Below are 15,078 nucleotides of genomic sequence, written 5' to 3'. Positions count from 1 at the left end.
ACTTTTGTGAAGTCGTGATGAATTCACTTGAAAAATGTCGTCACCACATTTTAAGATTAGACAACTTTTTTTTAGAAGAAAGCTTAGACAACTTTATTGGTTAATATTAGAAATTATGAAGAAGTTTGGACCCTACCCCTCCCCACAGCCGCAAGCCACACCTTAATGCACTCAACAAAAGCATTATTATATTTTATTATTGACAAACACAAACTACTTTGGGATTCAGTCATTTGGGTCTATTTGTTGAAGCCTAAGAGGCAAGATCAATGAACTTGAAATATGTGCCATAAATTCAAATGTTTCAAGTTTCATTCACCATATAATAGATTTAAGAGGTTTTCAAGATATCATGCGCAAGATGTTGAATGATTTGGTCAAATACTAGAATACCACCTTTTTTAATTTTTATTTATTTATTAATGTTAAAAGTAAGCCTAGGTTTGCCTTTGGATTGGGTTGGGCTTGAGTCCTGAAAGAGAGAGAGCTACTCCAACCTTGGGTTTGAGCCTAATCCCAGACAACCCCTTAGGAGTTTGGAGTTTGGACTCTTAGAAGACGTGGTCGTGGGCCGCCCAAGCACAGTAACACCCTACAAAGTCGGTGTCAAAATGAGGCCCATAAGCCCATTTCATTCAAACTAAAATATCAACGGCTATTTAAGGACACCACAGTAGCCGTTAAACCCTCTAAACTACTTCTTCTCTCTCTCTAGCCAAACGCTCAAAGATCAGATACAAGAAGCCTCCTCAACAATCTACTCTCTCTGTCTCTGTCTCTGTCTCTTTCATAATTTTGCTATATAGTAATAGTATAAAAAATCTTAGTATTATGATTTTTGTGAATTTTATAGTTTTGAATCCCACACTGGGCTTAAAGCCTATCTAATTGGGATGTCAATGAGCTTATTTGCATTCAATTGAATTTTTTCTGAGTTTGTTGAGGTTCTTAAATAACCTGGTTAATCTGCAACTATATCAAAACGAGCTATCTGGCCAGGTACCGGCTGAGTTCGGCAAGTTCACGAAGCTTTGTGACCCTTTCTCTGTATAGAAACAGCTTCACTGGTCCGCTGCCTCATAACCTTGGCTCGTGGGCTAAAACTAATGTCATCGACGTCTCTGAGAATTTTTTTACCGGTCCAATTCCACCAGATATGTGCAAGCAAGGTACTTTGTGGGGGCTTGCAATGTTGCAAAACAATCTTACCGGTGAAATTCCAGCAAGCTATGCCAATTGTTCCACTTTACGTATTTTTGTAGTTAATCAGAACTTCCTTTCAGGTAACATTCCTATTACATCCGAACATAGACTCGATTGATATCTCATTCAATGATATCCAAGGCCCAATTACATCCGATATCAAAAACGCCAAGTCTCTTGTAAACTTATTTGCAGGACACAATCGCTTATCTGGGGAATTACCCACAGAGATTTCAGAAGTCACATCTCTAAAGTCAATTCAACTGAATGATAATAGACTGACTGGGGAGATCCCATATATGATTTGCAATGTTAAGTTTTCTTGAAATTTTGGATATCGCTAATGACAGTTTGGAAGGCAAGATTCCACAATGTATAGGTAACTTTAGTTATTATCTTAGGGTGATGAATTTGGGAATGAATAATTTCCAGGGCACCATAACTGATGCATTTGCAAAGGGTAATCAGTTGAGAACTATTGTCTTCAATGACAATAATTTAAAAGGGCTATTACCAAAATCTTTTATCAACTGTACAAATCTGGAAGTTCTCGACCTCGGAAACAACATGATTAATGATTTATTTCTTCATTGGTTTGAAGCTCTTATCAATCTGCAGGTTCTTCTCTTGAAATCCAACAAATTCCATGGACCTATAGGAAATCATAACACTAGTGGGGTGTTTTTCTTTAAGCTAAGAATTCTTGACTTGTCTCACAATGAGTTTACAGGTCTTTTACCGAGAAATTATTAAATGGGTTGAATGTTTAGAGTGGAAAAGTATATTTTCCCATGTATTTTTTTCATATTTAGTCATTGTTTTGCATAATTATTGACTTTGTTTGGTCTTTTAGGCATCTGAATTTGTGGTAGAGAACAAAAAGCATGATTTATTGAGAGCTATCCAAGAGACAAAACGAGGACTTGTTGCAACTGCTGACCAACGCTCTTCCATTGAGGAGGCTCTTGTATGGTTTTACTCCAGTATATTTGTTTGCTTCATGCTTGTACTTATTGATTCCATATTCTACATGGGATGTTCACTTGATTAAAAGGAGGAAGAGGTATGTAAAAGTGAATTTGTTCAAATATAACTAATGAAATATTTATAATTGGCAGGTTAGTGTGGAGGGTTATAACATGGGTTTGCCAATTGATCTTGTAAAGTTGGATGGGACATGGCACCTGCAGTATACTTCTGCCCCTGATGTTCTCATTCTTTTCGAAGCTGCAGCTAGACTTCCTTTCTTTCAGGTTTTTTTTTTTTTTTTTTTTTTAAAATATAACTTATAAGCAATTTCTGAACATTTCATTGCTCTTTTAGTTATGAAATGTTTATTTCCAGAAATAATTATACACGAAGAGGCTTGAACGTTGAAAATAACTTGCCTGAGGACAGTTTTTATGGATCATTATCTGCCTGAAGATGCCTTTTTTTTTTTTTTTTTTAGCATCTCATGTCTAAAATTTATGTACGCTGGCTTATTCTATGTCTAGGTGTATGTGAAATGTCCATCACTAGATTTGTTATTTCGTTTATCTCTTTGTTTTCCCCCTAAAACGTTGTTCTCTGCAATTGGTTTCTGCATGAATGTGGAGCAAGGCTGGGCAAATTTTTCAAAAATTTGAGTGCCGAGATCAATCAAATGGGGGTTTCATCCGTAATGTTGTTCGATGGAGTATTCCAACCTTAATAGAGGTAAACATCTGCCTTCCTTTCCTCCCACTACCTTATTTGGAAGCTATTCTACTTAAGTTGAAAACATAGATCTTGAAATCGTGCATTGCATTGAGTCTGGATTTTCTGTATAATTCTAATTCACTTTCTCATTATTCTCTATGTTTTGTTTTCTTTTGAGTTACACAATATCAATATTATTACAGTTGTTTATGTTCATTGATAGGTTCCTCAGTATGCTAGATCAGTACTGAATATTGTAGAGCAACTGTAATATCAGCTTGTCATTTGCCATTTCCAGCAATTTATATGAGATTTCACATATGGGGATGCTTCAGCTAGTGCATATGATAAAAAGGCCTTCAGCTAGTTGTTTGAGTAAATGGGGAAGGGGAAAAAAGAAAAGAAAAAGGCCACCTCATACACATGAACAAATACATAAGATATATATATAGATACACACCCGCATGAAGAAAGACACATCCTTAAATTTATTTCTTGTAGCATATACAAAGGATTAGCGTATTAAGGATTCTCCATATTCTTATTGATGTCGTTTGTTCCTGAGTTTTCTTGTCAATCTTGAGTTTACAGAAGTAGAGTATCTCCTTGCTTCCCTTATACCTGTCTTCTAAATTCCTATAAGCTAATTTTAATGTACTTACTAAATTCCAACATTTTATTGTGATGGTTGACTTAAGTTAATTATGGGTAACTTGTTGTTTCAAGTGGTGAGTATTTAGTTAATTTAAGAAACAGGGTTTATTGGAGATGCTTCATGTACATGCAAACTTTAGGGGACTATTGAAGATTATCTACTTTCTTTATATTGTTTATGGAGTTGTGGGAATGAGAGAACGTTCATATTTCATGAAAAACAAATCCTTCAGTTTCTTTGGAGTGACTTCAAGGTTATTTGCTATGCAGGAACAATCTGCTTGTATCTGCAAAATTTGACATTGTTTCCGTGTGTAATGTCTACCTTCAATTTGAAGAGGCTAGTTTTCCTGCCCTATATGAAACATGATATCCAAAATCGTTGAGCTGTATCAGCTGCAACTGTTCCCACTTCCCTGCAATTTACCTTTACTGTTTTGGAAGTATTATCAACAGAACTTGATAGATTAAATGTGTCATATCTATGCATTTTTCCTTTGGTTTAGTATCATCCTATTTGAGTTTTCAATTTGATTAATTTATTCATTTAGTATATGTAAATTCACCTAATTAAATATATGCAAATGAGGGGAGAAAATAGAATAATATTGAAATTTTTTTAGGGTAAATGAAAATAAGATAGAAAAAAAAAAATTGACTACTGGTTTTATTCCATTCTTTTTCTCATTTTTGCAAATTTTGATCAATTTAGCTCCATCATAGCTGGAAGTGATTCTCATCTCCATCAGTCCTCTTCAGATTTTCTTTTATTTCTTTTAGAGCATCATTCATTTGAGCCAATACATCTGTAGGAATAAACATCATACAGTTAATCATTTTGCATGATAGATGAACTTGTCTATTTATGCTCCAACTCCCAGCAAAAAAAGATCAAATTTTCGTTGTGAGGTTGCAGATAAGGAAAAATTTGTTGTGTTTAGATCTGTAATACCATATTTCTGTAGCCATAAAATTAGCTAAACAAATGATCTGTCTTTGAGTTTGGATTGATTTGGAGACAGACCTGTTATCAGCAAGCATTTTGATCAAATAGACAGGTGAAAACAAATTTATGCCTCTTGCCAGACTTAACCCCTCTTCATTTCCAGATCTCAGTATAGATTATAGGCTGGGAACAAAGTATTTGAGCTTCATGTGTTAGCAGTGGGCCAATATTAATGTCTAGTTAGTCAAGAAGATGATGGAGATCTTAAGATCGCTCTAGCATCACCTAAGATTGACAAAAAGATAGTATCTATTTGTTTATTATAGCAAGAAAAAGGCAGAACACTTCTTTCTTTTGGTGAGTGCTTATTGTGACATTTTGGTATTTCTTTACTTGCTATGAGAAACTACATGAAGCATAATTTTTGTGAATTTAGCTAAATCCTGATATTTGTTTTTGGCAGATAACTATTCAAAATATAAATGTCAGTGAACAGCTGCAAGCTCTAATAGCTCCAGCAATACTGCCACGATCATTTTTAAGCCTACAGGTAACTTGACTACATAAGTTGTTTCAGGATGCAATCCTTGATTGCCAACTTTGCATGCAACCTCATGCATCTAGACAGCTTTGTTATCTGTGAACCTTGGCCAATAATAGGCTAGCTTAACAGTTTAACATCACTATTTAGAGAGTGTGGTTAATGTTATATCTTAGCCACACTCTTGGCTTTTATCAATGAATCTGCAGATATAAGTCATTATCTAAGCTTGTTTGCTACTGAGACAGCAGTTAGATTGTTATATTTCCTTTTGAGAGTATATTCATGGTTGTGTGCAGATCTTGCAGTTTATCCGTGCTTCAGAGCTGAGATCTCTGTAAGTAACCCAGGAACGTATGTGATGTTTATCATATTTATGATATCAGTTATGAACTTATGATGCTTGGTGGTGGAGGAGTATTTGTGTTTACTAGAGTTCAACCTCTTGAATGATAAGGGCTAAGTTATTCAACTTACCATTTAGTGCTGTTCAGCATTTCTACTCAAGAAAAGCATTGGTTTTGGAGGAAATAGAAATATGAGGACTACAACGATGAGGTTTTTATTGAGTCCGACTTATTATACATTTTTCTAAGACTGGTGGTTTTTACAACTGGCCACATATTTTTATACCCTCGCCACTTCCAGAATGCAAGAAAAACAAAAGAAATATGGAGGCCTTGTTTCTGGGTTTACTCATTATTCCTTAATTAAAACTATGTAATTTGATGGCCTTGAAACTTGAAACTATTAGTAGCTTATGAGTGTTTATACAGAAACCAAATTACTAACAAATAGAAACTGTCATAGTCAAAGTGAAATCATATTGTTCTTCAAATTCGGTTCAAATCCTACTTACTCCCAAGTAACTTACTGTTGACTTGACTTGTGAATATAATAAACATAATGTCAGTAGTGGAACCAGGTGAAAGTGTTGTTGCTTCAATTATAATAAAGCATGTTAACAGTTATGAAAAATGCTGTGTTCCTAACATTAATCTTAGAGAATAGTCAAGTGTAGTGCTCTTATGGACTGAGGTGCAATAGAGGATTGTGACTATAATGAGTTCTGTTCTTTATATCTTAAAGCATTGGCGTGGCTGCAACAATAGGTGTTTTATGACATGAGTAATAATTTATAATAGCTGTATTGCAGATAAATCATGTGCTGAGTCTACAATGATGATAATTGATAGCGTTTGAGAAGTTCCTGCAACCATTTTGGAGTGACAACTGAAGTAAAACCCTTTGGTACTACTAAAGGTCCAAAACTATATGAAGGGAACGTTTTGTAACTTAACATTTATTTTTAATTCCCCTTCTTTCAATAAACATGGTAAACTAATTAGAGTTTTTTTTTTTTTGGTAAATGGACTTAGTCCAACATTTTCTATTGCATTGTAAAACATACATGAAGGGAACGTTTTGTAACTTAACATTTATTTTTAATTCCCCTTCTATCAATAATCATGGTAAACTAACTAGAGTTTTTTTTTTTTTTTTAAAGAATTTCAACATAAATTATTAGAGTTAGAATGCTTGGTATTAGTGTCAAATGCAGTAATTTTTTTAGTGTATTGAAATAGATTTCAAGTCATACTCATACCAATAACACCTTTGTTTCTTTTCTTTTTTTAACCTTTTTTTTTTGGCTTTAGTATTTGCAAATGAACATGGTTATGTACTTTCCCAAAAATAATGAAAAGTAGGCCCAACAAATTATTTGTCGGCGTTAGGTGGATACTTTTGTGAAGTTGTGATGAATTCACTTGAAAATTTTCATCACCATATTTTAAAATTAGGCAACTTTTTTTTAGAAGAAAGTTTAGACAACTTTATTGGCTAATATTAGAAATTATGAAGAAGTTTGGACCCTACCCCCTCCCCACAAGCCACACCTTAATGCACTCAACAAAAGCATTATTATATTTTATTATTGACAAACACAAACTACATCGAGATTCAGTTATTCAGGTTTATTTGTTGAAGTCTGAGAGGTAGGATTAATGAACTTAAAAGATGTGCCATAAATTCAAATGTCTTAAGTTTCATTCACCACATAATAGATATATGAGATTTCCAAAGTATCATGCACAAGAAGTTGAATGATTTAGTCAAAATCTAGAATACCACTTTTTTTTTTTTTTTTAATGTTTAAAAGTAAGCCTAAGTTTGCCTATGGATTGGGTTGGGCTTGAGTTGTGAAAGTGAGAGAGCTACTCCAACCTTGGGTTTGAGCCAAATCCCAAACAACCCCTAGGAAGTTTGGAGTTTGGACTCTGAGAAGACGTGGTCGTGGGCTGCCCAAGCACAGTAACAGCCTACAACGTCGGTGTCAAAATGAGGCCCATAAGCCCATTTCATTCAAACTAAAATATCAACGGCTATTTAAGGATACCACAGTAGCCGTTAAACCCTCTAAATTCCAAAATCATCAACTACTTCTTCTTCTTCTTCTTCTCTCTCTCTCTCTCTCTCTGACTTGCTCTGCCTCTCTCTCTCTGTAGCCAGACGCTCAAAGATCAGATACAATAAGCCCCCTCAACAATTTACTCTCTCTGTCTCTGTCTGTGTTCCTTATTGTTTTTTCCTTTTCATATTTTTGCTATATAGTATAAAAAATCTGAGTGAATTTTGAAGGGTTGGTTTCTTGTTTTTCTTTGCTATCTCCAACGTTATGGATGAAGGATCCATGGGTTCATCTCACAAAAGAAGGGCTCTGTGGCTGGGCCCTCTTCAAGAACAAGTCCCCAAGAGAAAGTCTAATCGAGAAAATGTAAGAATCTTTAAATTCTTATATATATATGTTCCTCTTGTTAAAATTTGATATTTTGTAGATTTTTTTTTTTTTTTTTAATGAAAATTTTGTTTTCTATGATAACCATATGGTGGCCATGTTTTCTCTTTTGAAATTTGGGTTTTGTTATGTGAATCTTTATGTCATGCACCCTTGTCTGATTGCCAAGAAAATTGAGGAAGAGAAAACAAGAGAAACCAAATTCTGGGTTTTGTTTCTTTCTTTAAAAGAAATTGGAAAATTAACTCAAATTACACAAGGGTGTCCTAGACAGTGAAAATTCTGATTATTTCCTCCCAAATTTTCTAAGTAACCAAACAGGCAAACAGAAATTCGGTGTTGCCGTATCTTTAGTTTCTGAATCTAAGGTTTGTTGGTTTCTTGTCAAGTCATCACTATAAACCTAAATTTGTAGGACAATTTAGTTACCTAGTCATATTATGATCAAAATAGGGTTAGTCTAGGTTTCCTATTAAAAAAAAAATGCTTTGATGTATAGTATTGAACTATGAATATCAATTCAATTTTGCTCTCCTTTTACATCTCTGATAATAAATTTGTGTTATACTGACAGTTGGATAGGTTCATTCCAAATCGTGCTGCAATGGACTTTGATTATGCACACTACATGCTCACAGATGGGAGGAAAGGCAAAGAGAACCTGGCTGTGATCTCTCCATCCAGAGAGGCATACCAGAAGAAACTTGCGGAGGCCTTTAACATGAACCGGACACGGATCTTGGTCTTCAAGAACAAGCCCTCCACACCAATTGACCCAATCCCACAGGAATTTCTTTCACCATCTTCTCCACAGACCAAACCTGTCAAGCACAGGAGACACATTCCTCAGGTATAATTGCATATATAAAAAAAAACTAATCATATTTGAATTTGAATTGATCTGCTAATCAAATAGTGTTTGAAAGAATAGGGAATCTGGATTCAGATGTGAAACATATTTTAAGGCCCTTTGAATCTTAGTTTAGATGTTGTAATTTGGTTTAGATGTAAATGCGAATTTAAGTTTGCAGAAGCCATATAATCTGTATTTTTGTTTGATTGTTTCTTTGTGTCTTTGTCTTAGTGCTTCTGATCTTTTTTCTGTGTGTTTTGTAAATTTATTTTGTGTACTAATTGTTCCAATCTGGTTTCACAGAGTAGTGAGAGGACATTGGATGCTCCTGATATTTTGGATGATTTCTACTTGAATTTATTAGACTGGGGTAGAAGCAATGTCCTTGCCATTGCTCTCAGAAGCACGGTATACCTCTGGGATGCCTCAAATGGCTCTACCTCAGAACTTGTCACGATCGATGATGATGATGGCGGCCCTGTTACAAGTGTTAGTTGGGCTCCTGATGGCCGGCACATTGCCATTGGCTTAAACAATTCCCATGTCCAAATATGGGATTATACTGTTAACAGACAGGTTCCTAAGTCAGAACTATATCTATCATAAAAAAATTTCTATTTGTTCTTTTGTTTTTCTTTGATTCATGTTGAAGATTTACTGTGATTTTGTTAATGCAGTTAAGAACATTGAGTGGCGGTCACAGACAAAGAGTAGGTTCACTGGCTTGGAACAATCACATCCTTACAACTGGAGGAATGGATGGTAAAGTTATCAACAATGATGTGAGGGTGAGATCCCACATTGTTGAAACCTATAGGGGACACCATCTTGAGGTCTGTGGACTAAAATGGTCTGCCTCATTTCAATTGGCTAGTGGAGGGAATGATAATCTTCTCTATATATGGGACAAAACCATGGCCTCTTCCAGTGCACCAAGACAGTGGCTTCACAGACTTGAGGGCCACACAGCTGCAGTCAAGGCCCTTGCTTGGTGTCCATTTCAGGGTAATTTGCTAGCCTCAGGTGGAGGTGGTGGTGATCAGTGCATTAAGTTCTGGAATGCCCACACAGGCGCATGCTTGAACTCTATTAACACCGACTCACAGGTCTGTTCTTTGTTGTGGAACAAGAATGAGCGCGAATTGCTTAGCTCTCATGGTTTTACACAGAATCAGCTTACCCTATGGAAATACCCCTCAATGGTGAAGATGGCTGAGCTCACTGGTCATACTTCTAGAGTCCTTTTTATGACACAGGTACTAATTTGGAGTTGATCAAATTATGATTATTATCTAAGTTTTATTCTTGCCAAACTTAATTAGTTTATTAAGGATCCATAGCTGACCTTGATTATCTTTGGTTGTATTTAAGTTTTATCTTTTAGAACATTTCAATAAATCATGCTCTAGTGTAATAAATTTAATTGTTTAAATTATTAGTTTCATCTTTTAATTGGTTTTAAATGAGCATAATTGGCAGAGATCATTTCTTACTGTTTGAACTTTGTTATTATATGTTCAGAGCCCTGATGGATGCACAGTGGCATCTGCAGCAGCAGACGAGACTCTAAGATTTTGGAATGTGTTTGGGACTCCAGAAGTGGCTAAACCTGCACCAAAGGCAAAATTAGAACCGTTTGCTCATGTGAGCCGCATCCGTTGAACATCATAAGAGAGAGCAGTCAAGGATTTTAGGTTGAATTGACCATTGGAGAATGAAGTTTCTTTGATGAGTATGAAGCTCAGCACAATGAATACTTGTTTGGTACAGAACTTAGTTTACATATTTACTAATTTCACATAGTCATTCTTTGAACTGTATATACTGTCCAGACGAAAATATGATGAATTTGTAAACGCAGAAAGTTTTAATGTGATGTACAAACTTCTTACTGTAAATGGGATGGTCTTTGTTATTCCCAGAGTTGCTTAGTGGAGCATTATTTCTTTGCCCATGGTTAGAACTTAGAACCACTTATGACAAACCTGGAGTATATGTGCCTCATCATGGTTCTTTCTGTAGTTTCTTTAGGTGTTTGTTTCTTCTTTTTGTTCTCTCTCTCGCGCACATTTACAGAAATATGTATGGATTATGGATTAAGGTTTTCTAGAGTTTTTAAGAAAACTTCAACATGTTCCTAAAATCCTATCCATCTATTTTGACATAAGTGGATTGAATTTTACAACATTATCAATATTTAAAAAAACATTGACTCTAACCATTTTGGAATCTATTTTATTTTATTTTATTTTTTTTTTTTGGTTTAAAAGGAACTATTATTATTATTAAACAACTAAGCCAAAATGGCTAAGTTAGAGGCAACAAGCCTACATACACTTTCCCCATTAGTATCAAAATACACAAAGTTTGCTATTACATCAGATGGGGGAATATCCCAAACAACAAAAGTATCTTGCATCGCTCCTCCTAGCTTAGCCATAGCATCCGCCACTCTATTCGCTTCCCTGAATGCGTGCTGCACCCTGAAGTGCTGAAGCTTGCCCAGCAGCAACCTACAGTCAGCCAGCAAGGAAGAGTAAAATGCATTAGAGGGAGAGTTGGACTGCATTAGCTCAACTACCACCTTGGCATCTAATTCAATCACAAGCTTCTGCACTCCCATCCGGACAGCCAGCAATAAACCATCCCTTAGAGCCCAAAATTCTGCTGTAATGCTAGTTGTGAAGCCAATAGACCAAGCAAAGCCTTTCACCCATCTACCCTCTCTATCTCTAATCACTCCCCCACCTCCTGCCCTTCCCGGATTCCCAAATGCAGCCCCATCAGTATTTAATTTAAACCATCCTAAGGGAGGTCTTTCCCACCTTACGTTACAAATCACCATATTCTTCTGGCACCTAGTCTTACCCACACAGTAATAATATTCCAAGGCCTGATTTTTACTAACATTATGTAAGTTTTCATTAACTATGCTATTATTGAACACCACAGAATTTCTATGTTTCCACAAGTTCCAAATAGCAAAGGAAAACACATAAGACCACGGCACAGAAGAGAAATGCAATATCTTACTTTGGCAATTAACTTTTAGCCATTCAAGCCAATCCAAACCAGCAAAGGAACTAACCATATCATGGGGGACTCTAAGTTTAAACCAGAAATTTTTAGCCACCACACACTCTTTCAATAAATGACTAATTGTTTCCGGAAAATTTTTACACAAAGGGCAGCAACTCTCCCTTGTTATTCCCCTCATAGCCAAAACCAACCTAACAGGAAGACTTTCATGCATACACAGCCAAAGAAAATGAATAACTCTTGGCAACATATCTATCTTCCATATCCACTTCCCTTGGAAATTAGTCTCCTCTTGTTGAGAACCATTCAGCCAAGCATAGGCTGAATTAGTAGAAAAATCTCCATCCTTCGTATGCTTCCACATGATCACTTCTTCTCCTCTTCCAACCAATTGCCTTGGAATGGCTATAATCCTTTCTTTAATAAAAACCGGCAACTCAAAGGAAATAGCATCCCACTTCCACCCCTGCCCCGAATCCAGAAAAAGCTCAGACAACTTCATCTCCATCTCTCTTGAAGTCAACGACCCTTCTATCATTTCTCTCAATGAGCATCCCCTTATCCAACTATCCTCCCAAATCTTAATTATTTCTCCATTCCCCACCCCCCAGCAAATACCCTCCACAAAGGTCTGAAATCCAGCTTTAATTGCTCTCCAATTAGGAGAACAAGGCAATTTATCCGGATCTCTAGCTCTCCTCCTATCCGTTGAACAATACTTCTTCAAAATAACCTTTGCCCATAGACTATCTTTTTCCTGATTCAGCCCCCAATTTAGCTTAGCTAATAAAGCCAAGTTCTTGAATTTCGCGGCTTGAATTCCAAGCCCTCCCTCTTCCTTTGGCCTAATTATCTTACTCCACCCTACCAAATGAAGTCTCCTCTTTTCACTCGTTGAACCCCATAAGAAATCCCTATTGATTTTATCCAACTTATCACAAAGGTGAGCAGGAAGGGGAGCGGTCTGCATAACATAATTCAGAATAGTAGACATAGCTGAATTCACTAACACTGATTTGCCTGCAAAGGAAAGGAATCTAGTCTTCCAACCAGCCAGCTTGCTCATAACTCTCTCCACTATAAAGTTCATTCTATTCCTTGAAACCCCTTTATGTTTGATTGGGAAACCGAGATAATTCCCAAGATTCACCGTGGCTTGAATACCCAACCTTGAGCAGACTCTGCTCTTAATTTCAGCTTGCACATTAGGGGAAAAATAGATTCTTGACTTCTCCATACTAACTTTTTGACCCGACTCCTCACAAAATTCATCCAATACTTCCGAAATAGCTTCACAACCATCCTCATCAACTTTAGCAAAAAGAAGTAAATCATCCGCAAAAAAGAGGTGGGAGATACCAATATTTTCTCTCGAGGCTTTCAAAGGCTTCCACACTCCCTCCAAACATTTCTTCTCAATTAAATGGCCTAAGTACTCCATACACAAAATGAAGAGATACGGCGACAAAGGATCTCCTTGTCGAAGCCCTCTTGAAGGATTAAAGGCTTCCAACTTTCCTCCATTAAACAAAATAGATACCTTTGTGGAAGTGACACAACTCATTATCACCTTAATCAAATTATGAGGGAAGTGGAAAGCAAGAAGAGCTTTATGTATAAAACACCACTCCATTCTATCATATGCTTTCTCCAAATCAACTTTAATGGCCATATACCCCTCCTTGCCTTTTTTATTATCCAAAGCATAGAATAACTCTTGAGCGACTAAAATGTTATCTACTCCTTTCCTTCCCTGCACAAAAGCTGTTTGGATAGGGGATACGAGCTTACTAAGAAAAGGTTTTATTCTCCCCACTAGAATCTTAGAAACTATTTTATAAACCGAGTTGCAAAGGCTAATCGGTCTATAATTATTTAGGGACTCAGGACATTTACATTTCGGAATTAATGTCACAAGAGTCTCATTAAGCTGGTCCGGAACAATACCACCCCTAAAAATCTTTTTCACCTCCTCACAAACTGAATTCCCCACCTCATGCCAAAAATGCTGATAAAAGCCAGCATGAATCCCATCTGGTCCTAGCGCTTTAAACGGCTTCAAAGCCCACAAACCACTCCTCACATCTTCATCCACCACTTCCCTTCCCATCCAACTCCTATCTACTTCAGAAAGAAAACTACCGGAGAACTCAGAAACAGCAGAGCTTCTATAGGACAACTCAAAACCTGTGGCATAAAGCTTCATAAGCCCCTTTAAAATATGTTCCTTCACCGCCTCTTCCTCAACTATCCATTCTCCCATACCATCCTTCAAACACCTAATTTTATTCCTATGCCTCCTCACTACCGTATTCATATGAAAGTAAGATGTGTTCCGGTCTCCAAATGCAGCAGCATTAATCCTAGACTTTAGGGCCCAAAACTCCTCTTCTTGAAGCAAAATCGAGGAATATTCTTCAATAAGTTGGTCTTCTAGCCTCAAAAGAAATTCAGTAGGATTATTAGCCAAAGCCTTTTGTGTACCATTCAACCTGGCTAGCACCCTTTTTTTCTTCGCAAAAATATTACGAAAAACCTCAAAATTCCATTTCTTCGCCTTCCTAGTAAAATTAGTAGTGGCCACTTCTAGATTAGCACCTTCCGGCCAAGCTTCTCTAACTATCCTAAAGAAATCCGGATGATGTAACCACATAGTCTGGAAGCGGAAAGGCCGCTCCAAACCATTAGTATTAGGTTTCCATAATTCTATCAAGACAGGATGATGATCCGAGAATGTTCTAGGGAGATGAGTTACTACCGCCTCAGGGTACAAAATTCTCCATATTGGATTGGCAAAACATCTATCCAATCTTTCCAAAATCAAGTCTGAAATTTGCCTTTTATTAGTCCAGGTAAATTTAGGTCCAGCAAACCCAAGGTCTACAAAATTACACGAATCCAGACAGTCTTTAAATTCGAGTGCCCTGTTTAAATTAATTTGGTTCCCCCCAAATTTATCCTCCCCACCTAGAATTTCATTAAAATCCCCAATCATTAACCAAGGAAGATTATGCAATTGCCCAACCTTATCTAAATTAGACCACAGGATTCTCCTCTCAGCTAAACGAGGACTAGCATATATCGCTGTAAATAACCAAGAAAGGTTTGATGCACATACCTTTACCGTTGCATGTATTTCCTGTTATGTAGCAGATAACAGATTAACTTCTGCATCTTCTCTTCTCCACAACATCCATAATCCACCCGCATACCCAATTGTTTCCGTGGTGATGAAGCCATCAAATGGAAGAGCTTCAATTATCTTCTCAGCTCTGCTACCCCCCACTCTAGTCTCTGTTATGACCATTATCGACGGCCTATGATTCACAGCCATTTCAAATACTCTCCTCTTAAAATCCGGATTT

General features: G+C 36.6%; 2 protein-coding genes across 3 annotated transcripts; both read left to right on the top strand.

The window, feature by feature from the left end:
- Positions 1-728: 728 nt before the first annotated feature.
- On the top strand, positions 729-6,482 carry LOC115988536 (probable plastid-lipid-associated protein 10, chloroplastic). The gene is made up of 6 exons (XM_031112108.1): positions 729-2,170; positions 2,322-2,456; positions 2,806-2,901; positions 4,947-5,033; positions 5,324-5,361; positions 6,181-6,482. The coding sequence occupies exons 2-6, from the start codon at positions 2,343-2,345 to the stop codon at positions 6,182-6,184; spliced, it is 339 nt and encodes a 112-aa protein (XP_030967968.1). The 5' UTR covers positions 729-2,170; positions 2,322-2,342; the 3' UTR covers positions 6,185-6,482.
- Positions 6,483-7,432: 950 nt separating this feature from the next.
- Positions 7,433-10,700, top strand: LOC115988535 (cell division cycle 20.2, cofactor of APC complex-like). 2 transcript variants are annotated; one of them, XM_031112106.1, is made up of 6 exons: positions 7,433-7,590; positions 7,712-7,800; positions 8,396-8,671; positions 8,978-9,250; positions 9,352-9,930; positions 10,196-10,700. In XM_031112106.1, exons 2-6 carry the CDS (start codon positions 7,717-7,719, stop codon positions 10,334-10,336), a joined length of 1,353 nt encoding a protein of 450 aa, XP_030967966.1. In that variant the 5' UTR covers positions 7,433-7,590; positions 7,712-7,716; the 3' UTR covers positions 10,337-10,700. The 2 variants fall into 2 exon arrangements, with proteins under 2 accessions (XP_030967966.1, XP_030967965.1); XM_031112105.1 differs by having other exon boundaries at positions 7,433-7,800.
- The last annotated feature ends 4,378 nt before the right edge of the window (positions 10,701-15,078 follow it).

Source organism: Quercus lobata, chromosome 5 (assembly GCF_001633185.2).
Source record: "Quercus lobata isolate SW786 chromosome 5, ValleyOak3.0 Primary Assembly, whole genome shotgun sequence".
Taxonomy (NCBI): domain Eukaryota; kingdom Viridiplantae; phylum Streptophyta; class Magnoliopsida; order Fagales; family Fagaceae; genus Quercus; species Quercus lobata.
The sequence above is the reverse complement of the archived record's forward strand: the minus strand, read 5'-3'. Positions and strand labels throughout refer to the sequence as shown.

Coding starts and splice junctions, on each gene's coding strand:
- LOC115988536 (XM_031112108.1), top strand. CDS start 2,343: ATGGGTTTGCCAATTGATCTTGTAAAGTTGGATGGGACATGGCACCTG. Junction 2,457..2,805: donor CTAGACTTCCTTTCTTTCAG/GTTTTTTTTTTT, acceptor ATGTGGAGCAAG/GCTGGGCAAATTTTTCAAAA. Junction 2,902..4,946: donor GTATTCCAACCTTAATAGAG/GTAAACATCTGC, acceptor TGTTTTTGGCAG/ATAACTATTCAAAATATAAA.
- LOC115988535 (XM_031112105.1), top strand. CDS start 7,702: ATGGATGAAGGATCCATGGGTTCATCTCACAAAAGAAGGGCTCTGTGG. Junction 7,801..8,395: donor GAAAGTCTAATCGAGAAAAT/GTAAGAATCTTT, acceptor TTATACTGACAG/TTGGATAGGTTCATTCCAAA. Junction 8,672..8,977: donor ACAGGAGACACATTCCTCAG/GTATAATTGCAT, acceptor CTGGTTTCACAG/AGTAGTGAGAGGACATTGGA.